The 25,414-nt window shown below is 38.1% G+C and overlaps 1 protein-coding gene across 1 annotated transcript in view; it reads left to right on the forward strand.

Moving 5' to 3' along the window:
• The window catches only part of CTNNA2 (catenin alpha 2), a 529,003-nt gene that overhangs the window by 381,744 nt on the left and 121,845 nt on the right, over nucleotides 1-25,414 (forward strand). Inside the window, exon 8 of the mRNA XM_050895304.1 lies at nucleotides 19,143-19,223. Coding sequence (XP_050751261.1) covers nucleotides 19,143-19,223 — 81 coding nt within the window. The remainder of the gene's footprint in view (nucleotides 1-19,142; nucleotides 19,224-25,414) is intronic.

Below are 25,414 nucleotides of genomic sequence, written 5' to 3' on the forward strand. Positions count from 1 at the left end.
TTTATTAATAACTGCACTGTATAAAATAGTTTGCGATCTCATTCAATGACCTCTGAAGTCAGGGAGCTTTTCCACTCACCGTCATAAACTTATTGTCAGGCACAGGAGATTAGACGTAATCATTACTTCTAGTCCAAGAAACTGAAAATTGGTCTATATTCATGAACGTGCTATATAATAGGCTGATATAAATCCAGTTGGGTTATTAGGATTTATTTCTGAAGGGAAGAATCATAGTCACATTTGACGTGCTAGAGTCAAGGCTTACAAAAATAACCAATTATAATCATGTTTGTCTTTTCTTATAAGAAAAAATAGCAGAAGTGATAGCAAAACCAGTTAAGTCAATAAAATGCAAAAGTCAATTTAAGTCACAAGTCATGAGGATACCCAGCCAAAATCTTTTGTGATATTTGGTGTTCAGAAGAAAATATTTTTCCACACCAGGTTTTGTTCTACAGCATTTCTCTGCAGATACTTACTTAATAGTGAATTAATTGCATTATTTCATGACTTTTAAATAGTGAATTAATTTCATAATTTCATGACTTTTAAATACTTTCCTGATACCATTCACTTCAGCATCACTACAGTTTAACTCCCTCCCCATCAATGCTGGGGAGCTTCCTTTTGTTCTAAAGTGCAAACAGGTCTGAGCAGACGTGATAACTGAACATCCCCATGACACTTCGCATTACTTTATAAATCCCATACTAATGCCAACTTGAACAATACCATTTTCCTTATAGAAACATTCTCTCTGATATTTCAAAAGAAAAAGTTGTTCTGCTCTGCCATGCCTACAGTCTTAAATACTATATTTTCTCGCAGCTAAATTGTGGGTTTGGTTTTATAAGGAACTGTGGAAACATCCAGCAACATTTTTAGACTACTGTATTAATCTGTGTTAATTTTGCAAACAACACATTTTAGCTACATAAACCACTGAGCAACAAATGAGGCTCATCTATCCTGTGCACATTAGCAGAGTTCCTGTGGAAAAATTAAGATCTGATCAAATAAGTGAGGACTGTACAATAACATGCGTGGATGAAACCAGGGGAAATTCTAGCTGAGCAGGCAGCTGTGATACTAGTGTATTGGGTTTGCATGGCAAGGTTTTGGTAGCGGGGGGCTACAGGGGTGGCTTCTGTGAGAAGCTGCCAGAAGCTTCCCCCATGTCTGATGGAGCCAATGCCAGCCGGCTCCAAGACGGACCCGCTGCTGGCCAAGGCTGAGCCCATCAGCGATGGTGGTAGTGCCTCTGGGATAACAGATTTAAGAAGAGGGAAAAAAAACCTGCGCAATGGCAACTGCAGCCAGAGAGAGGAGTGAGAAGATGTGAGAGGAACAGCTCTGCAGACACCGAGGTCAGTGAAGAAGGAGGGGGAGGAGGTGCTCCAGGGGCCGGAGCAGAGATTCCCCTGCAGCCTGTGGGGAAGACCATGGTGAGGCAGGCTGTCCCCCTGCAGCCCATGGAGGTCCACGGTGGAGCAGATATCCACCTGCAGCCCCTGGAGGACCCCACGCTGGAGCAGGGGGATGCCTGAAGGAGGCTGTGACCCTGTGGGAAGCCCACACTGGAGCAGGCTCCTGGCAGGACCTGTGGCCCCGTGGAGAGAGGAGCCCAGGCTGGAGCAGGTTTGCTGGCAGGGCTTGTGACCCCGCGGGGGACCCACGCTGGAGCAGTCTGTTCCTGAAGGACTGCACCCCATGGAAGGGACCCATGCTGGAGCAGTTCGTGAAGAACTGCAGCCCATGGGAAGGACTCACGTTGGAGAAGTTCATGGAGGACTGTCTCCCGTGGGAGGGACCCCACGCTGGAGCAGGGGAAGAGTGTGAGGAGTCCTCCCCCTGAGGAGGAAGGAGCAGCAGAAACAGTGTGTGATGAACTGACTGCAACCCCCATTCCCCGTCCCCCTGTGGTGCTGGCGGGGAGGAGATGGAGAATTTGGGAGTAAAGTTAAGCCTGGGAAGAAGGGAGGGGTGGGGGGAAGGTGTTTTTAAGATTTGGTTTATTTCTCATTATCCTAATCTGATTTGGCTGGTAATAAATGAAATTAATTTTTTTTCCCCAAGTCGAGTCTGTTTTGCCCGTGACGGTAATTGGTGAGTGATCTCTCCCTGTCCTTATCTCGACCCACGAGCCTTTCATTCTATTTTCTCTCCCCTGTCCAGCTGAGGAGGGGGAGTGACAGAGCGGCTTTGGTGGGCACCTGGCATCCAGCCAGGGTCAACCCACCACAACCAGTATTTTATTTTCAAGTGTGTGGCTCTGCAATTTGAACAAATTTTGACATAAAAAAAGTAGGGGCAGTTGAAATAAGGTATTTAACATAATGCCTAATATGGGGCATTGCCCTTCTTAGCACTGAAAATATGAAATATATCAGTCAAGAAATCATGGCTATTTTGAATTTTGATTTATTTTGATTGTATAAAGGTAAAACATAGTGGATTTGAATGATAAAAGCATTACATACACACACAAACGCATAAATATGTGTCATCTAGCTTTCTTTTTGTCTTGATAAAATCTGAAGTTCTGTGGAATATTGGAAATAGCTTTCAGAGGCAACAGCTCATTCTTCTGCATGTTGTTGCAATTTGTTTCTGATGTCAAAAATATATGTTTTTGGAGAGCAGAATGTTATTAGAAGTAGAGAATTTTACTAGGAGATGCTATTTGTTGTAATAAACTGCTCTGGAATTCATCAGTCAAAATGAATGCTGGCATAGGCAGTCATTCTGCTAGCCTCATTTTTAAAAAAAAAAAAACACTCTTACCCAAAATTTCTACTCTTTAGCTATATTAGATGACTGATGGACATTCTTATCTTGATTTAGGAAGTTATCTAAGAAATGAAATTTCATCCTTGAGTATACAAATATCTGTAAATGTGTGCACACCGTTGTGCATTTAAGGCAATCATTTTTTTAAAAAATAGATCTGTCTAAAGAGAAGCCCATGAAATATTAATTTTGCAAACACAGTTCCTTTTGTTTTGCATGAGCATGTGATATTAGTAAAAGAGGCTCACCAGAAACGTTTAGAAGTACCTCGCCTGATGTGGTCCTGGATTTGAGGTTGTCCGCTCCCTGTCTTGTCCATGCACATCAGGGCTACAACCGTCAGTGGGTGTAACATGATGGCCAGAACAACCGTCCTGCTGTAGTATTGTTGACTTTGCCTAATTTTCCTACATTATGGAGCAGTTTCCAAAATCACTTGGCATTGGCCGTTGCTTACCTCTAAATACAGACTAACCTCACCTTACAATTACTGTCTTTGAAAGCATACACATTTATAAAATCATTTAAAATATTATATTATTAAATTATTACATTATTACATTAATTAAATATTAAAGTATTAAAAAATTGGAACAATAAAACATAATTTCAAAGCCCTGCATTGAAGTTATTGTGTTTAATCCATTCCCCTTCTGGAGGTAACAGTTCCTAATCCCGGAGAACAAGCTACTAACATACAGATATTTCAGCAAAGAGCTCACTTGATGTATTTAGAGGCTTGTTCTGCATTGTTACAGAGTGCTTTGCAACACTGACTTGTTAAATGCTTTCCTGTGGCCAACCCTAGTCAACCCATCTGTGTGATGTGAAGTTCCTCTGAAGGTCAAACCTCAAAGATCGTTTCAGGACCGAGGCCAAAATGAGTTTACACTTTGTAGATACGCTTTTGCTCTTTCTCCTGAGCGGGTCACTAAAGGGCTCTGTCTGTGTTCAGAAGTTATGCCCTTGCAAAGTATAATTCGGATATCCATATGATATTTAATCTGAGAAAATAACCCTTTCTGATCTTTTTGGAATGAATCTCTTATGTCTATGAACAAAACAAAAGCCTGCATTGCGAGTTGTGTGGTTTTCCTCTTTCTTCTCCTCAGTCCCTGCAACTTTTAATAACAGTTGTCAAAAAAAAAAAAAAAAAAAAAAACCAACCAAAACAAGCCAGGAGACAAAATAACCTTTTCTTCTTGTTGAAACAGCCTGTTATGCATCTAGGTATTAATTACTTGCAAGAATCCCCTCTGTTCTCTCAGAAGCAATCATAAGGGTATTTTCCTAACCCATGCTGTGATCATAACTTTTCTTTCAAAATGACCTTCTTTTACTGCTGGTTTCAAGTCTGAGGAACAGAATGGGTGTGCAGCATGACATACTTGCACGACATACTTAAAGGCAAGCTGTGTTCCGCATTGTTTGACAAATTAAGTCTTAACTGGCATGCATCCCTTAACACTCCCAGAAATGCTAGTCTTTAACACAGGAGATCACTTCTCCATCATGCATTCCTTAAATGGGGAGCATTAACCAAATATATTTATAATTTCCTGGGCATTTCCTGAGAGCTCATGAAACTCTAGAAGATTCTTCCAGTAACAGTAGTGCGGTACAAATAGTGGAGCACAGCATAGTTTCACAGGTTGAGTCTTTACACTTCTCTCCCACATAAAAGATCATTAGAAAAATGAAGTTTTCATTCCTGTGCTTGCTCCTGCAAGATAAAGAAAAAAAAAAAAGACTGTTCACTTTATACTAGAGAGGTAATATGCATCATGGCACTACTTTAAGATGAGATACTTCCTACCCATTTCACACTTTAGAAATAATTACTTAACACAGTGCAGCCCATTTTATTCACAGTAACTTTTTCTCAGTAATTTACTTAGTAGTTTTGAAGTTAAAAGCATCATGCGGTGTGGAAAGTCGCAGAGCTTCTCCTGCCGGGCTTTAGTTTATTTTTTAAATTTCTTTAGGCATTTGATCATCATGGAATTGACTCACCCTTAACGCTAATTGCCATACTAAAAAAAACTTTGCTAAAATATAGTCTATTAGAACTGGACTGGGAATTGGAAGTAGAGTCTAGTTCCCATAGACTGTGAATTCAGTTGCCATCTTGTTGGTGTACATCATGACCACATGTAACATGCAGAATCTCTACAATTGTTCCTGTTTTATTGAAATCATTGATTTTTATAGGAAACGTTTATTCAATTATGATTTTGTAGATAATGCCAATGAAATTACAGGGTATGGCGTATAAGAGTAGAGTAATCAACAGGAAGTGTGGAATGCTACACTGCATTACTACGAAATTGCTGTTGAAGTCACTGCAGAGCCAAATTAGTGAATTATTAGAATAATACTATTTAAAATAGTTGATATGCTTATATATTAAAAATAGGTTTAATTTGGAACATCAAAGTTTAAGTTATTTAGGAGGGAAAGAAGAAAACCAGCTGTAGAGGTCAGTCGACACTTTTACCACTTGCAATTAGTTTCCATATGCATCTGTCATTCAAAGGTATTTTAAACATCTGCAGATGTCTGTGGATAACTTTTAATAGTGCATGACTTGTACTGAGACTTGCAAACTACCACGTTCATCTCAGTACAAACCATGAACTATTCCCCAGTAAAAAATCTCCTGCAGTGAATAACTCAGTACAACTCCAGATCAGTAGTTCACCTCCAAAGCCAATGCTAATTTATAATGGAAGGCATATCCAGGATAATTTAAGAATTCAAATTCCACAATCCTTTTGAAAATGTACACACTTGTCTCGTTGGATGAATTTTCAAAAACATCTAAATAACTTAGCAAGATATAAATAACTTTGGAGCTGACAAACCAAATCCAAGCACATTTTAATGTTCTTTGGACGGCTAGCCTTCCTTTGGCACCTTTGAAGGCTCGTTCAGTTTCATTTATGATCATCGGAATGGAAGTGGTGCCAATTAGCACCTGTTTCAAAGTTATTTCAAGTCTTGCACTGGAACCACAGGTTTCAGTCTGCTGTGATTTCACTTAACATTCTTTAAAATGTTTTACACTTCATTTCCTACAAGAAGTCTTTGTGGCAATCTACCAAAAGAACTACCTTGCTTTTAACCCCTGTTACAATATTTTGGGGATTTTAGTTGTGCCAGAAGATGAAGGTGTATCAAGGATGTTTGAAAAATAGGATTAACTTTATCTTTTTTATTTTAAAAGGCTAGGCAGAGTGTAAACTGTGCAGTGGTTTTGCGTGTTGCATATTCATATACTTTCTTCCGGTTCCATTGGCTATGAGATGGGCTCCAATGGCACTTTCCTGAACAGTTTCAATGCCATCATTATCAACGTAGCAGAGTTAACTTGTCATATTGCACATTCATGGTAACTCTTTTTGGAGGCATTTATGTGGATGTGCAGAGCTATTCATTCAGTTACCCTGTGGACCAGGCAGGGACGGTCAAATTAATTACTGTCTCATGAATATAGAAGATAAAGGGCCAAATCCAATTAAAGACCTCAGAGTCTATGAGCTTGGAATTACAACATGAACATTTTAAGTGATTTTTTTTACCACAGGGGTACCAGGACCTGGGCTATGCATTGTGACTATTGAAAAAAAAGTGAAGTCACCTCAATCCAGGAGATTGACTGTGCTGAGTACAGTCCAAGCCCCCAGGTCTTCTGGATCTTAAAAAGCAAGTTAGGGCTGGAAGGAGAAGGCTTTTTCCAGCTTATGCCCTATCCTAAAGACATGTATTGATAGTTATTTTTTTGAAAAGACTAAGTGAAGTTCTAAATCCCATAGAGGTTATTCGGCCTCCCTTTTTTTGTTTTTTTTTTTTAAATAGTTGAGTATCACCCAGGAGATGAGAGGCCTCGGCCTCATTTCCTGTTGTGGGGATTCACAAATCCTTATTTCCTTTATACCTCCGGACTAGGTGTATATTTTTACCTGTCCTGCCGAAACTGAGCTGTGGTGCAGTTTGGGATGAAAGCGTTGGAGGGACTCCAGGCACCAGAGCCCACCCCAGCATATCCCACCTGGGGACTCCAGGCAAGGCTTCGGGGGCAGGTTTGCATTTGTTTCTCCTTTTGAATCCACCAGTCTTGCATCCCTGCCTTCAGGGGGAGAAGGAGGAGTCCCTTCCCTTCCCTGTTCCCATTTCATCCACTTAATCCAAGTAATCTGTTTGATGATTCCAAAAATACAGCTTATATTCAGTGAAAATTTGGAGAGTCCATGAAAAGTGAATGTTCCAATTATTCAATGGAAATAATGGTAAAACTCCTGCTGACTTGAGAGGGAGCACAGAGAGGCTTTGTAAATGCATCAGTTATCGTTTCAGTAAAGGTCTTTATCTTTATGCATTTAGTTTTATTCTAAGCACAGAACAAAAGCCAAAAAAAAATTCTGATATCTACAAGGAGAAATAAGGACTCTAATCAGTTTATAGATTTAAAGCATTACTTTATGCCTAATTAATTTGTAATAGCATTTACAAAGGTGGGGAGGGGGTCTGTAAAAAGCCTGTTGATGAAAATGTCACAGAGTTATTTTCAACAGGCTTTTGCTTCAGATATCCCACATGGACATTCTGTTATTTTGTGCTGGCTTTTACACTAATGCCCTGTAATTGTGTTTCACTTCCTCTGATTAAACTGACAAGTAATTTGAATGGATATCACTTAGCACATTGATCTGAGGTGGTAACAGGAATAGACCGCAGCTTTGCTCTGTAAAAATAGATGGAGCCGGTCCTTCGCTCTTGCGTTCTTTTGAAAGTCTGGTTGGTGTTTAAATAGTTCTTTTATTTTTATTTTGTTTTGTTTTATGTCATCACTAATGCCTCATGGTTGTAATGTCCTACAAAGGAACATGCGGACACAAAGAAGCCAGTACTCAAAGTGAACGATTAATTACCATAATGAGGATTGAGTTATTTTCTTTCCCAGGCTTTCCTCTATCTCCATTCATTCAAAACGGCAGCTAAAGTTACAGTATGTGTCCAATTAAACCTCATGCGCATTGTTTGCTTGCAGGTGGGGTTTTCACTGGAGATGTGCCAGACTGCAAAGCCTTGTTGCCAGACACACGTCACTGCCCTCAGAAAGTTTGACACATGCACTAACCTGATATTGCGTAGGCTGCACAGTACACTGCCAAGTAGGGTGTCAGAGCTGGAAAGCAGCAGTGGTTTCACTGGCTGCAAGAAACCTCAGCCGACATAACTTCAAATATTGTTTCGGTGTAGACTGTAATTGAAAGTGTTCAGAACAGGTTGGAGGATAAAGAGAAAACAAAAAAAACAACCAAAAAACCCACCTGGGTGGTCTGGAGGGAACTGGCAAGGTAAGGGAAAAGAAAGTAGCACTGAATTTGAAAAAGCATTTAATTCTCTAAGTACAAATATTGATCTAGCATTGACTTTCAGCTGCATACATTGATGAACACATTTTTGATAGGAAATAAACAAGACCTTGTTTCCTTGTGGATCATCCAAGGAATATAAGTGTAATGCAATTAAAAAGAAAGAAATGCAGGTGTAATACTCGATACACATCTCATAAAGAGATCTATTAGAAAGTGACAGATGCAACAGGCTAGTTGAAATCCTATTTTTCAGTGATATTTGATAATCAAAGCACTGTAAGCACAGTCAAGACAATTCTGTGCCTCCTACAGACAGGCAAGATTTGGGGGGTTTGAACTCTAAGGCTATATAATACCTGTCTTTATGCCATTGTTGCGGATGGAGTTATGCACTTCACTCGGAAGAGAGAAGCAACAATATACTTTATTGATATAAAGTAGTGAGTTAACAAAGTTCAGTGGTAAATGTGACAGTGGTTTAACAAGATTCGATGGCAAGGTACTCTTCAGCATTTACTGTATAGAGAACAGGGTCAGACAAAACTGTCAGGGAGACCCTCCTGTTGAGTCATGAGGTTCAGAAAGGACCCCCTTGCTTCCTAAACTCCTTCTCAGAGGGGAGTTTAGGTGCGGCTGGATCCAGACTTAGTCCCAGACTTGGTCAATGGTTTATGTCTAAAGGATTATGTGTACACAATCAATCCTTTCTATCACTTAGCTAAGATTTCAAAGTTTCAGCACGCTTATTCCCAATTCGCTTACCGAGAATCTGATGCAATAAGGATTCTCTCAGCCTCGAGGAGTAACCTTGAGAGGTGTCCCTACTCAAGGGGAGATCTTCGCACGCAGCCCGCTGCCATGCAGGAGAGCTCAATGGGCCCTGGGCTGTCCACTATTTATAGAATAAGATGATTGACTTATAGTCATATTTGCATACCAGCAAGACGTCTGGGTCCCTGTTCCAGGCAGCCTTTGGCTACCATGTTGCCATCCGACCCCAAAGTCCAGAGTAAGCCAGATGCAGCCATCACAACCGGCACTGGTGGTTATGGCTCAAGCCGGGGGGGGGAGCACATGGCCACAGCCATTAACAACAATTCTGCATCTAAATAGAGTGGCATAGTTAGAACTTCAATATGTTCATTAGAAATGTTCATTTAATACCTGTAAACATTGTGAACTCTTTGATGTACTTCCGACGGTCACTTCATTTGTCAGAGATGTCTATTTGTTTAAAAAGCTCCTTTGCTGAAAAAAATGCATAAAGGTCCACACTGCAGAAGCCAACGTTATAGTCAAATATTGTCATCAAATGGAGCCTTTTTCTTAAATACATAAACGAACAAAAAAGTCTTTGCTTACAACCAAATAATATTATGTGGTTCTCCTATTCCTCCAAGAGGGAGACCTGAAAAATACTAAAAGGATGTTTTCAAGGGATGCTGAGATGTCTCAGGAAGTCCTGCATTTAATTCAGTGAATAACACTTATCCCTGTCACTTATGATATAACCTTTGATCTAAAACCAACTAGGAAGAGATTGGCTACAAGTGCTTTCTAGTGAATGAGACATAAAACAGAGGCCAGTGGTCATACCAGACATCAATATCACTTCCATTAAGAGTTCTAACAAGTATTTCCACTAATCTGTAACAGAGATTTAACAAAGATTTACTCAATAAATTTTCAGACTTTAGATGCATGCGGTATTGTTCGTTACATGTTGTAAGACATCCTGAACTTCTCTACTACTCCTCTTTTCTTAGTTGCCTGGTATTACTTCGACTTTTTAACAGATAAAATTTTAATAGAAAATATGATAGAAGGCTTTATTAGTAACAACTATTTCATTACTTACTAACATTAATTATTATGCTTATAATAATAGACTAGACTTTTCTCAAGAGCTTGTATTAAAGTGGGTAAATTTTAACACTTTTTATTCACATAATCCTTCACGATGGGCTTCCATATCTGAAGGGAAAGAAAAAATGTGTACTATCTCCTTTTCTTCCAGTTATTTTAGATTAAGAGAAGCCATCCAGAAGCGATTTAAAAGCAGATTGCAATTTACAGCTGGAAAGCAGTTGGTGGTTAAATGAGGAGTTAGTAGTGAACCCTTTGCAAGTAGATGTCTGTGAAGAAATTAGAATAATTTCAAATTCTAGAGTAAACATTTCTGACCTTCTGAATGGAAGCATCTGCAAGATTTCATTTAACTGATGAGTAGGGAGGTTCTCAGCTGGTGTAAATTAGTGTGGCTTCAGTGAAGCTGATGGTTTTATAACAGTTTACACCATCCACATTTCTTTCCTCAGAAATTCTATTTTTTTATATGCATTTAAGTGTAACAGCATCAATTTTGTGTAGTGACATCTTCTGAATAGATATATACAGTTTATTCTATGAAAACCCTTATTTTTTCCTCTTTGAGTCCTCTGAGTAAGCATTGCAAAGGCAAAGATGCTCTTTAACTACAAGAAATATTCTGCAGATCAATATTCTAATACATATTGTTACAAAGTCACCCCCCTCAAGCAGAAAGGAATGGGGGGAAGCTTCAGAAACATCAGTTCTCAAGGACATTAGGACAGAAACCTGGATCAGAAGTACACTTGCATGCTAACACTCGTATCACCTGCATTTGCGGTGATATAGATTACATTACACCCTTATTGGAGAGATTTCTTGAGGACGTACCAGAAAACCTGTCTCAGATTACCAGTCTTGGCTCCTCCGACAGCATTTCCTTGTTTTCCGCTATTATCAGTAAACTTCAGTTCCAAATTAGGGTAATGTTGGTTTATGTCTTTATCTGAGAAAGCTCAGATTAGAGAAATCCAGCTGTAACTGGGGTTTTTTTGTTTGGTTTCTTCATTAGGTTGTGATGTTTCTGTGACCAGCAACTGTCTGTCTCTTGCAATCACACCTATAATTACAGAGATAAGAAACAGTTTTTACATGGCGTTGTCCTAAGGCCATTGGTAGTGATGACCAAAGTATTAAAGTGTGTCTGTATGTATTTGTACGTTAAGGGTGAAAATGAGCGTGGAGAAACAAGCAAGACTGTTAAGATCCAATGCCGAATCTAAAATTTATGAAGTGTGTTTCTTTTAGACAGTGGGAAGAAAGTGAATTGTTTACAGAACCTCAAAATATCACAGCCTGGAAGTGCAGGAATGTCTTTTGGGGAAGCTTGTAAAAAGGTGCCCTTACAATGCTAATATTTTTAAATTCTCTGGAAGAAAATCATCCAAAACACACATAATTTGTCCAAGATGCAGTCTCTACCCTGATCCTTAGGAGGGCTGGACAGTCTCTGTAGTTATTAAGAAGGGGTTTTATCTCATGAAACTTAGTTGTTTAAGACTTAATCATCTAGTACCACAGACACCCTCCATTGTCAATGGAGAGAAGCAACCCCATGTGGTGATATGTATCCCATATTAAAATAAATATGTAAGACAGATGGATGCTCTAAAAATGCCTGTCACTGTATATTGAATATAGAAGGAGCTAAAATAACTAGATTTTATTCAGTATTTCTAGATGGTAAAATTAAATGAGATGGTCCTACCCTGAAAACTGTCACTGCTTTCTTGAAGGGCAGTGTGCGCTACATTATGATCTGAATTTAATTAAATGACACAACTCTTAAATGATGGCAGGATATTCTTGCCTTGGGGAAGAAATTCTAATAGATGCATGGCTTTCCCCCCCTTCCAAAAAAAAAGAACCAATGCATGTTTTACCTAATGAAAATCAATGAGATTTGTATGTTACATTTGCCTTTAACTTAGGAAAGTCCCACCAGTTGTGTTTTTTGCATTTTTGGTACCTCAGTAGGCTGTAAATTCCAGTCTTGGCTAGAAGCTAGGACTGTATCCTCGCCACAGTGATCTTCGAAACCTGAGTTCAAAAATACACAGAAATACAGAAATAGTCAATCTATATCTACAAATGAAAAAAAAACCAACACCAAAACCAACAAATTGCTGCCTTCATTCTCAAGAATGAAAAAGTTCTCTATTTCAGGCAGCCTCTAATGTCATTATAAATATAAATTCTTCAGGCAGTTCTTTTTTAGGGAAGCTTAGATGCCAGTACGTGATTATGGGTAAATATCAATTAATAGTAGCAGCTGCCACTTGGGAACTAGTAAGATCAAGCCCTAATCCTAACTGGTCTTTCAAATCAAACTGCTGTCATTGATAATGTTTCTGAAAATCCTTGGTTATTGCCAAAAGACAAGAAGGAGTTACAACAGTGAATTATGCAAAACAAGAAAAGCAATAGCCACAAACCAACCAAAGTAAAATACTCCCCTACACACAAGTTCTCCGTCTTGTGAGAAGGTAAAAGAAGAAACCACACATGGCTGATATTAAACACACCACTTAATTCACAAATTCATCACTTGAAGGCATTCAGATATTGTGGTGATGTGGACCGCATAAAAAACATACATAAAATAGAAAAAGAGAATCTCCTTCAACCATTTACATATTCCGTTTTCATAATTTCTTTATTTCATTGCATACTTGGTTTTAATTATGTACAAATCTAGCTAAAACTTGCTTGGATCCAGGCCAAGGACAAGATTTGCGCACCTCAGGTGCTGATATCGTGTCCAGCTCATGGTTCATTTATATTTTATTGACTTTATTTACTATCTGGGATTGCAAGGATGTGGCTTACCCAGTTCTCTGCGTAGTAGTGATAATTTATGCTACACTGGAACCAATTACACTCACTGTGATCTGGTCACAATTTTGTAAGGTAATTAAAACCTGCTGAAAGATATTGTTTTATTTTAGGAGAACTTCTTGTCTGTAACATACATTTAAGAGCAGGTTATTTAGTGAATGACATTCTCGAACTGAGCAGGATTGTGGAATTGCCATGAAGAAAGCCTGTAATTCAGTGTTTTATTGCAAAGCGGCAAGATAGCATCCATACTGGAGTCTCTGTCTTGTCCTTTCTCTGTGGTGACTGAACCTTTCTCCTTTGCAACTGCACAAACAAAGGCCAAAAGACCTGAGTAGAAAAAGGATATCTAAGCAACCTTTTTTCCCCCATTTATGCAAAATTCTCTTTTTTTTCCTCAAGAAAAAAAATGAATGATTAAGAGGAAAAGGGAACGTACAAATTTTCATCCCACATGAGGTGATTCTCTAGCAAAACTGAAGATGGAAAACAGGTGATTGCAGAACCTCCAATGTAGTTACTTAGAATAAATGCTAAAAACCAAAATAATTTGTAGGAATAAACATAAAGTATGGATGAAATCACTGAACTGAGAACAGTAATTCACATTCACGCTGTGCTCCTAAGAGACTTCTCACCATTCCATTTTTTTTAAAAATTTATTTATTCTAAGATGTCTTCTTCAGTTCCTCGGTAGAGGAACCACACAGATTTTCTAAAATATGTTTTCCTGACCCACCTCCCTAGCGAACAGCTAGGATTTTCAACTTCCAGTGAAATTTAGTCTCTACTCACTTCTGCTAGGACATATAGTTTAGCCTTTTCCTGACCCAAAATTAGTCTTCTTAACCTGTCAGAAGAAGACTATGTATTGGTACGTTTAAACCTAGCTTTCTGCTTAAAAGCACTGATGCAGCTTATGTCTGTTGTTCAAAATGTTTTTCCTCTTAGTACTAAGCTTCTCTTCATCACTTTTAAAAGGGCTATTGAACATGAGCATAGTTTTTAAAGAGTGACGTTGTTCAACATTTAAAATAAAATATTAGGACAGATATATTTTTGAGCACCAATTTACGCCTTAATAAAACATTGTGATATTGAAGTTCTGAATAAACTGTAAATAATGGAACCATCTACCTAGGGGATGATGAAAATATAAAAGTATATCAAGGTTTGGTAGCTTCTGGATCAATAGATAATCTTTCCACCTGTCTCCTGGAGACTAAATTACTCGATTAATGACAGCGAGGATGTCTTGGACATGCAACACGTAATATGTTAGGAGACTGAGCTCTCCTAGGTATTTTGGTTTATATCTAAAGCAGCAGAGAAAACAGAGGAATGTGTGAAAACAGTGGTCCCAAAACTTCTTACACGGTTTTAGGCTATTATTGTTTTTATTATTGTCATTATTATTATTATTGACAAGTTGAAACAGTGAGCTTCTAAATTATGCACTTTAAAGGAAAAGGCTAATAGCTCTCTCTAACGTCACTCATTTAGTTGTCGTACACATTGGTTTTTCATCTGTGACATTATGTTGTAGGCCTGCAGTTGCTGTTTTTGTGTATTTCTTGGCACTCCATCCCCATCTTTAATAGGTTACTATTGTCAGCCATGTTTGTCTGGCATTGATTATAATTTTTTTTAAACAATATGCTCAAAATAGTGGGTTTACATCTCACACAACTGTAAGTAATCCTAACTTTTCAATACGAGGATATTCATTACCATAATATCTAAGCCCTCTTTATAATAATAATTTTGGTAGTAGCAATTTTATCTGTTTCATGTGCTGAAATTTAAGCTCTATGATTTCCATATTGGTGGTATTTGGAATTATTCAAAACTAACAACACAGTTCCAGTCTGGAGCATCTTCTTCCAACGCTGACTGTGTGTCATCCAAAATGTGCTATGTCTCTAGGCTGATTGGCCTGACTGTCCATGTCTTGATTCTGTGATATTCTCTAGGGTTAGAAAAGAGTGTCCTATAAAGTACCTCATGCTGATCAAAAGAGTTCTGTAATGAGCAAGTCGTGGGATATAAGTGTCCCTAATAGTTGTGAAAAATGTTTTGGGAGATTTTTATTTTACTCCAACAGTATAAACTGTGAACAGCTCATGAAAAGAAGAAAAGGAAGGAGGGGGAAAAAGTCTTTTTTCAAAAGGAAAAACAGTGCTATATCTTAGCAGAGATCGTTCTAGCAGATGCTGAAATTTCTTACCATCCTTAAGTGCTTTTTGTTATTATTTTATTTCTCTTTCTAACTAAATGAGGTTGATGTTCCTTGTCTAAGTAAGTGCTTACCTTAATATTATGCAGTTTCAACTGTGAAGCTTTTTAGACTTTGTTTAATATAAGGAAGGCAATGATTGTATTCTGTTTTTTATTGTTCAAGTAATATTGTTGACAGTGGTTGCAACTGTAGGGATTTTCTACAGTAACAGAACAGTACCTAGATTTCTTCCACTAACTGGACATGGATGTGTTGAAAAACTACTCAACTTCTCATGCCAGGTGGCAAATCAGCCTTAAAAATGCTGGAAAAATATATTCAGGGAGCTGGATCTTATGTTGCGTGATCTGGGAGGGAGACTGCAGCCTTGGGGTAGAAGTGCAATGGAAGACCCATTCCTGACCTGGGGGACTCTGCAGATAGCACAGCCCCTGGTCAGGAGCCCGTGGAAATTAGCTCATCCTGATCAACTGAGAGTAACTCAAACAGGCAGGGAAAAGCTCAAAGGAAATTAGGATGGGAGTAACGCAGATTGAGAGAATCATTTGAAAATATCTTGAGTAAAACCAGTATGCAAACGCTGTTAATGGTCACTAGAAATCAGGAACCTGATTAATATATTCTACTGTAACAAAGTTCTCCTTATTACACCATGAATAGATGTAATTCTGTCCACAGGAGCTCTGAATACCAATATTTTGGCATTCAAGGAATTCTGTGCATTTCTCCTCCTTCTCCTTTTAACCCAATGCCAGCAGCAATTTTTACTTCCTTTTTATCTCATCTCCAAAGTATCTTTCTTCTCTTTGCAGAAAAAGATTAACAGAGAAATGCTATAAGGCTCAATACTAAGCTTTATGTTTTTTTCAGAAACACAGGAAACCACTAAATTCCTTTCTATCCCTTCTAGGAATGAAGGCCAAAAATTTATCACAGAGCAACATTAATATAAGAGTATTTAAGGACTTAAATAAATAAACTTTAATAAACTTATATTTTCAGCACAGAGCAGATGGTGTTTGACAGACTTGCCTGAAGCTATGTAACATCACATGCCATGCTATTTATTTTTCAATAATGTGATTTACTAAACAAATTTCTCCTTCTTTGAAATCATACAGTGAGGAAGGGGGTTTGTATCCAGATTAAAAGCCAGTAGCCATTTTATAACGGGTGAAGGACACTTAAAATTCCCAGATAAGTAAAAACCATGCAGAACATGAGAAGTATCTCTATGACTTCATCCGTACTCATATGTGTTAATAAAATATTGCCATTGAGACAGCTCAACTGGATCTCTGTCCACTTGGTCTGGTAGCCTGTTTTCCAGCACAGACTGGTTCGTGCCATTTAGCATCTCAGACAACATGTAGGCATGATTCGGGCAATTGCACAGAGCAGGGGGTTTTTCGGTAAACAATATAGAACAGGCTTTTCTCTGTTTTGGAGGGAGAAAGGGCTGGCCAGATGGATATTGACAGTTTGTGTTGTGTGGCCTAAGGGTCACAGAAGGGTTCCCAGTTGTCTTGTGTTTCACAATAAGATGTACCTTAAGGGCTACTGTTTATGTAATTTAAAATTAGACTAAAAAAGTTACAGGGTAAATTTGAAGAGAGGCTTAGGAGAGTTGCTACATGTAGGCTACCATGGGCCTACTCTCAGTGATAGTTTCCTCCTATAAGCAATACAAAACACCCGGGTTAGGAACCTAAATTACAAACTTTTAAGTCAATCTCAAAATTTCTGCTTTTTCCCAGTGACCATTTAGGGAATGTCAGGAGCCTTTGCTCCTAAACGGTGCAGTTTATCAGGTGCCTAATTTATTCAGTGTCATTGTATCCCATAGCTGACTGCCCTGGAAGAAGTCCCAAGTTCCTATTCAGGACAATTTTCTGACCCCCTAAATGGGTGCCAAGCATTGCTTGATCTGACATGTCGGTGGTGAACAAAATACATCTGCCCTGCATGAGATCAGTGAAGAACAATTGTTAACTAGTTGTTTTGTTTGAGAGCTGTAAAATACCATCCTAATGTAGCCTTAAGTGTCACGATGTTTGATTTTTGATTATTCACATTGTGTTAATATTCACTGCAATTTGCACAGTTTAGCAAATTATTCCCTGATTTTATTAAAGAAAAAAATAGGTTATTTTTCCCTAGCAAAAAATGTCTTAAAACATTTTGTGTGGTTATGTATCTTTCTAAGCCAATGCGTTAAACTTAAACAATGAGAAGGAAGAGAAGAATTTAAACAATATTAAAGAAATTGAATTATTTGACTGGAAAAATAAAGCATCCCAGAACGCTAATGTCACCAAGGATGCTTGGTTCAGCTGGTACACAGCACACAGCTGGAGTAATTGAAAGTTCTCTTAGAATATAGCTTTGTAGTCTAACAAACTAAGAACCTGGCTGAGACTAGCTCATCTGGCAGTCGCCGTTGTACCATTTAAACCGTTAGGAGAGGCTTCCTGTACCTTATCTTAAATATAAGGCAAGCTTATCTGCCTCATTTTTATTGTGAAATTTCAGCTTGAAAAACTATAGATTGTGTGCACATATGACAGCTGCTGTCTTGGACAAAATATCATGGACTGAATTTAGGACATCTAAAACTAAAAGCATGTGCTGACATTGCTTAGGCTAAAGAGCCATAGTTCTTTAGCTGGGGACCAGAAGAACTCAGTCAAAGGATGAACACAAGAAAAGTGAGATAAAAATATCAGCGTGTTACACAGATGCCTCCTCTTGTATCATAGCAAATGCTTTCTCTCTCTGTTTTCTGGTGTCAATTTGTACGATTAACTCCAGAATTTGTAATGGATTCTTTTTAAAAACCTAAGAGGTAAATTTATGTTTTGCATTAAATTCTGGTGGCACTTGATATTTTTATGTTTGAATTTCTAAATAAAAAAAGGGGATGGGTTTTACAGATTTCTAAATGATCATAAATGCATTGGCCTCGTATCATAATTAGAACTACAGACAGTAATAGAAAGCAGGCATTCTCTCGAATGAATGCTTAAAGCAGAAGACTGGAACACAGGCCACTTGCCAATGTGTCCATGTAGGTCTGATAACAGTGCTGTACATTTGAGAGATCATTATTGAAAGGGTATGTTTAATCCCCATCCCACCCCAAAAGTGACTTCTCAATAGTTCCCAGAAATGTATGCTATTAGGCTCAGCTGGAAATGGAAAATGGCTCTTAATCATATGCAAGGAACAATTCTAAATAGGAGTATTTGAAAACAGCGTTGGGAAGGAAAGAGTACTGCCAGAAAGAATGGAAGATCATTTTGATTCTTGATGAAAAGCTATCAAACAGAGTTCAATGTGGTAAGAGATGTGACGATCTCTAGAGAAGCAGTTTTCTCTTAAGAGAAAGGTAATAGAGCTGACAAAGTCACTTAATGCTTTTTATACCATTGAACCTAAAAAACCATTTTTTTTTCCATTCATTATGAGCCACAAAAAGCTTTTTCCCCCTTTTTAATCTTCGTGAGGATTTTTGCTTTGAGACTTCCTGCAGGAAAGTGTTTTAAGTGGAAGTCTTCTTTATACTGCACCTAATGTCTGCCAATATGATTCCTGTTACAGGCGTAGGGACCATTTTCCTTCTGTCCTCAAGCTGTGTTGCTGCTTATTATCACGTTTAACATTCCCAGTGCCTGGCAGGATGGAGATTAGAAACTCTTAATATTTGTTTTATAGTGAAAGGTCTTGGCAGATTTTTGGAGTATAGGCTATAATATATGCACATAATTTATTGGTGGAAAAGTTCTGAACTCTCCAGTGAGTCACCTTGATCTTTCTTCTTATCATTTTAGGACTGGTTTAAAATAATCTGCTATGCCCCCCGCACGTAAACATGTTAAAAACATTACATTGGAAATAACAACTTGATGGAAGCAAACAAAAAGAGATGCACAGATTTCCTTTGATAAATCTGTACTATTTTTTTCAAAAGTGTATATTTTCTGGAGTATTTTTCTCTAACTCCAAAATTTCATTTTTAACAGACTGGAAGGAAGGAGAAGGGGGACCCACTCAACATTGCTATTGACAAGATGACCAAGAAAACACGAGACCTTCGAAGACAGGTAATCTATGCTTTTTATAATGCTTCTTGATTTTCCAAGGAAGTAATTGCTTTTCAACTTCAGACTGGTTTTATCACGTGTAGAGGTATAAAGAATTTGTGTCCTTATTTAGATATGACACTACATTACACATGACATTAAGCAAAGGAGTAGTATTTCCTGAGCCAAAAATAAGGAGACTGAAACATATTCCAAGTGTAACCCCCAATGGTCTTAATATGTGGGAGGGTAGGCAGATAGGCCAGACTTTCACTGCCTTTGCAGCCCAGCAACCCCAGTCATAAAAACACTGGCATATGTGCTTATTTGTATTTATTTGAATACTCTCGTTGAAATAACAGGAACAATGAGCAGAATATCAAAAAGTTTGTAAGAGCAGAATATTTTCAAAGAAAACTTCTGAAGTACCGTATTAAATAAAGATCCTATGAAGATACGGAGAAGGCTAATAAATAACAGGTTGCCCAGAGAGGTGGTAGATGCCTGGAAACATTCAAGGCCAAGTTGGATGGGGCTCTGAGCAACCTGATCTAGTGGAAGATGTCCCTGCTCATTGCAGGGGGGGTTGGACTAGATGACCTTTAAAGGTCCCTTCCAACCCAAACTATTCTATGATTCTATGATTCTATGAATAACTGTAAAGCATAATTTAAACTATAAATGTTGACTTTCTTATATTACGTTTATCATTGTGTTTGGTAATAAGACTGAAAGATTGGTTCAAAAAGCTTGAGATGGAAAAGAATAGAAGGGAGATTGGCAAACAAAAGGGAGAAACCCTCTATAGGTTTCTCTTTACACTTTTAAAGTTAAGGCAGGAGGGATTGCCTCTTTTTACCCCTTTTTTCTCCTTTGGAAATGATCCAAAAAAACCCCATGATCCAAAATCCACAAATCTGCAACACCAAGTAAGGACTTAAATGTATCTTCAGATATCTGTTTGCAACATGCTAGTTTCAGAAAGAGTGGCCCCTATAGGCATTTTGAAATCAGTTCTCTGCACTGCTAAAACTCAGCTCATTTCATCTCTTCCTTAACTCTCAGCAAACGTGTTTGAGGATCATATTCTCAGAGCTTATTTCTCCAAATAATAAAAATATTGCAGTGGACTTACAGACAATATGAATCACTGACTCCTGTATAAAGCCTGGCATCACATCTGTTGCTCGGCTAATGACAGAAGAAAGATCTCTGCTGTTCTGACCTCCAAATTTATGGGATCCCAGGTTCTGCAGTGGAGCTTGTACCATGTGTTGCCTCCCACCTCTGTTCTTATTGCTTGAAGGAAGTAGCAGACTAACACATGAGTTGCTGTTCTGTGTGAGGCTCTCAGCAGTTGCCTGAATTACTCATCTCTAAAGCCAAATTTACTCTGAAACGTGATATAAAAATGGCACCTTTCTTAATAAACTGTCTGCTTCTCATGTATATTCAGCCCCATGGGTGTTGAATTCAATCTCAGAAAGGTTGGAACTCTGTATGTGGGTAAAGTGAAGCACATATATAATACTTTCCTGCTTGGAGATGAAGCTTTTAATATAGTTTCTGCTATTTATGAAAGTTAATCACGTAGGTATAATGTTTATTAAATTGTGGCAGTTGCTAGTAAACTAATCAAGAACAGATCGTAATTGTGCTAGGTTTTGCACAAGCATAGAGGGAGATGGAGTCTCTGCTTTCAACAATGTGTATTCTGACTATAAATCATTATCCTTTAAAATCATAATCAATGTTCTGCTTCATCACATGCATAATCAACAGTATACATGTGCGTGTCTATCCAGACCTGCCTATACACCCCCTGCTAAATTTCAGACTATGAGGATGTCACTGAGGGCTTAGTTTAATGGCTGGGGAGAGAGGCTTGAAGATTAAGAAGAAATGAACCACAGTTGAGATGGCAGTGTTACACTATTTCAGTTTTTCTATTTTGGGCTAAATCATGGGAGAGACAACCAACTTTGAATACCATAATGCCTTTTGTTTTTAATGAATCCCTTTTAAAGCTTGCTTGTCAGATTTATGAAGCTTAATGTTACGACCATAAAACTAGACAATCTACAAAATATGTTTTGGTAATGAAGAAGGTATATATATTTCATTTGGTACTCAGGCTCCCTTGCAAGGCTTCAGTAGTCAACCATCTAAGACTGATTTTTCTTTCCCTCCCCAGGTTACATAGCTCTTTATTTCTGAGATTTTATTTGATTATCTACAGAACACGCAGACATGTGAAATGATTGTGGATGGGATACACGGTGCTAAAATTCCATCTCACAATTTACAGTCACATCAATATTTCCTATTCTGATGGAATTACATCTTTTATACTCATCATTTAAACTCTCCTGGGCATTGGAAAACTATTATGGAGATCTAATTATATGTCTTAATATAAACTGCCAGTAAGAACATCAACGTAAGTCAGACTGAACAAGTTCTTGGAAGCAGACAAGTCTCACTAGCCCATAGCTTACTGCTGCCATTTCTTACTTGATTTTGAACAATTTGGAAAAAGCACAGGGTTCTGTGTCTGATAACAAGTTGTGCCAAATGGCAGGATTTGGGGTCTTTTTTCCCCCCACTATGCAAGTCTGTTGTAAAAAAAAAAAAAAAAAGAAAGAACAAACAAAACCTAAAAGCTAAACAAAAGCATCTTTCACTGTGTGGTACAGCAAGCGAGGCCGGCAGCAGGGTGCTTGTTGATGCCAGTTATTTTGGTTGGTTGTTTTACCTCCATAGGGAAAAAAAAAAGCGGCACGGCACACGCAGTATTTCAAGCATTGCAACTCGGCGGTGACATTGAAACAAAGATAAGCAGGAAGGACACACCAAAGAGTTTGGCTAACACACAAACTGGATGCCTAGCGAGGACCAACACGGTCTATAGATCATTTGGAGTTGTGTGAGCAGGGCACCAGCTGTTCTGCTGTCACCACCACTGGTGTCCCACCTGTTAGTGCCGCTGCCTCCCGCCCTGCTGCCGTCGTCTCTTTGCCTTGTGTCCTGTTCCAGTTGATCAGTTGAGCTTGTTCAGTCTGCCTTAGCCAGTCGGTTTCCCCGCAAGGTATAATAACCAAAACCATTAGTTTTCTCTTAAAGAGCAGATATCTGTACCGCTATTAATTCTAACAGAGCCGCCTGTCTGCAGTATTCTGTACAGTAGATTGAAATCAAATAGTTCTTCTTTTTTTGTCCGTTCAAGCCAGACTAATACTTTGTATGCCTCCAAGTGGAAGGAACTGTAAAGAAATAGGAAGATTTTTTACCAGCGATTCTCAGTTTATCCTGGAAATGATGCTTTTATATAGCTGTTAAGGACAATTCATCCACCTCCTGCAGACTTAGGTTTATGTCATTACTGAAGCTAGTTAGAAATACTGTAGAAAATAAATACTCAACCGAAAATTTTCACTTTCTTTAAAACTGAAAAACATCTGAAATTATCCAGAAATTTAATCCTGAAAATAAAAAAAAAAGCCTGACAGTGTTGAAAAGTCCCATTTTGATTTTTTCAGTAGTTTCAAACTTTCTTTTTGAAAGTTAGTAGTTTATTTTAGCTTAGCATTGCAACTATAAATATATACATATAAATAAATATTGAAAATTAAAAACACGTTTTCAGAATTGTCAAGAAGGTTTTCCATTGTTTTAAGGCGTTTTGGTAATTTTGAAATTTTCAGGTTTCATTCCAAAGTAGACTAAAGCAAAAATTAAAAAGTACTATATTTTTCTTAAAGTTGGATTTCTGGTTCTCCTTGCAGTTTTAGGCAACAAAACTTTATTATAAAATATATTAATAGCAACTGTGAAGTAGAAAGTCCAGAAATAACTGCATTACCAGTTGCATTTCGATAAATACTTTGAATGTTTAGACTGATGTCTTGGGCTTTTTTTTTAATGGAGTGGATGTCCAATAGAAAATAATGCTATTGTTAGATATATAAGTGTATGTGTGCAGTATCAAAAGGTATTTTTTGCCATCTGATTATCGTTTAGTGGCCTTAGACTATGTGTTGTTGGGTGCAATCCGGTTCAACCTGTTGGGCAGGTACCACAGAAAGCAAAATAACATCAACATCCTATTAGTAGCTACATACAGTTAGTAGCTAGGATGGTGATTTTGAATATGGAAAGCTGTCATCTTTTCTGGACTCGAAATACCTGTGCTTGTTCTCATGGCTAGATGAATTCTTCACACCACTCTCTGAGGCAAAACATTCTGTTTTAGCATTTCTTTTTATCAAAAATGTCCTCTTTTCAGATTGCCTTTTCCCAATGACATCCTACAAACCTCTGAGGAATACATATTGTGTAGACACAAGAGTGAAAAACAAAATTGTGAACAGCTCAATTAATGAAGTCTCGCTTTCCATAGCATTGTACTGTCTGTATGGGGCTTCCTACAGCAATAATCTCAGGTCCTCCCTTATGGTCTCTGATTTTCATATTTCTTCTCATTTTCTCACATCCATCCTTCTCCTCTCTGCTGCTACCTCATCTGCTGTAGCTCACTTGTTACTCCAGGCTGGCTGGTGAAATGCAGGAAGATGTGAGGCTGGTTTTGGCACCTGCTCTGCCAACTGGCCAGCTGGTACCCTCATGGTGGTCGGCCAACTGGTACCTATGTTGGTATGTTGGCCAGCCAGCTACTGACTTCACGTAACAAATTTCCCTCCATAGAACTCTAATTCGGGTCACTGTTCTCCTACCCAGACAATTTTTCATCAAACTCCAGCTATTTAGCATCCTCAAGACCTTTTCTGTCTGTCAGATGGTTTTAAAATTGGCTAACAGATTAAAATGTATTTGACAAAATGGACGAGGTTACTGTAATGAGCCTCATTTCCTCAGAAAACCAGTCTAGAAACAATAGCTTTTATGGTCAAGACTATGGTCCTGTTCTGTTTTACTCCATTATCTGCAACTGCTATTGGTATTGTATAACTATAGCATGTTATTATCCATAAATAAGCCCTTCAATATGATTTCTACAGTGACACGTAGCTTGTTTTCCCATATGATTTTCCAAGAATGGGTTTCATGTGTGGCTGTGGTTTGTCCTTGTTCTTGGTTACTTAATCTCAGCTACTTTGTAGGCTGAAGGCTGAAAGATAGACACTTCCACGATTTCCGTATTGGTTTGGATGAGTTGTCTCCCTCTTTCTTATGAATATAGATGGAGGTTAGGATATTGATTGCTTCTTCTCAGTGTCTGCTTCTTCCCAATAGCCTCTACTAGCACCCTGGAAATGGTGACAGACTTTTGGGTGCTCAGGATCAGGTTTAGCCATTTAGGCATAAACTAATATTAACAATGACAGTGCTATGGTGTCTTTCTACCAGCTGCACACTCAGACTTGTTCAGTCACATACTTTGCAGCAGCCAAATTAAAAAAAAAAAAAAAAGCCAAGTCATATGTGCCCTTTCTATACCTCTAATCAATTCTTTATGTATCAAGTAGTTAGTACATCCTTTCACATGACCCTTATGTATTTTTGATTGGTCATTTACATTATCCTTGTGCTAGCTAAGCTGTGCTCTCGCAAATACCTTTGTAAGACACTTGGTGGACTACAGGCATGGTATTCATTAGTCTGTAATCAGCCATATTCTCTAGCATACCTCCCTTATACTCCTTATCTTTTAGTCCTTGATAGTACTGTTTCGGTAGCTTTATTAGGCTACAAGTCAATCTTTCAAAAGGTTAAAGGTTGATGAGACAAATACCTCTTGTAATTTATTCATGCAAATTTGGTAAAACAAAGATCTTGGGGAGAACTTCTTGATCATATTCAGTTTTTACCTACTTCTTAGATCTCTGAAAGTACTCGCAATTCTGTGTACTTTCTTTAATATGGGTTACAACAGTTTGAATTAGGTAACATGCTTCATAATGTTCTTAGGCTTATTTGTCGTGTCTTTTTTTTCTAGGTCTTGAGAGGCAGCGTATCTCCATTTGCTCTTTATGTCAGTCACTTCCACTTAGATTAAGTGGTATCACTACTGTTTATGAATGCTATTTGCGGCAAAAAAGAAATCGTTTGGCACTTTGAAACCTGCCAAAAAATGACGTAGACTCTAGAGAGACTCTCAGAATAAAAACCATGAATATTAGCTCATGCAATTAGACTAAAGGGACACCTAAAACTGAAAAAATGTGTTCCGTTGGAACAGATTTTATCGCAGC

The sequence above is a fragment of the Gymnogyps californianus genome, chromosome 4, assembly GCF_018139145.2.
Source record: "Gymnogyps californianus isolate 813 chromosome 4, ASM1813914v2, whole genome shotgun sequence".
NCBI lineage: Eukaryota > Metazoa > Chordata > Aves > Accipitriformes > Cathartidae > Gymnogyps > Gymnogyps californianus.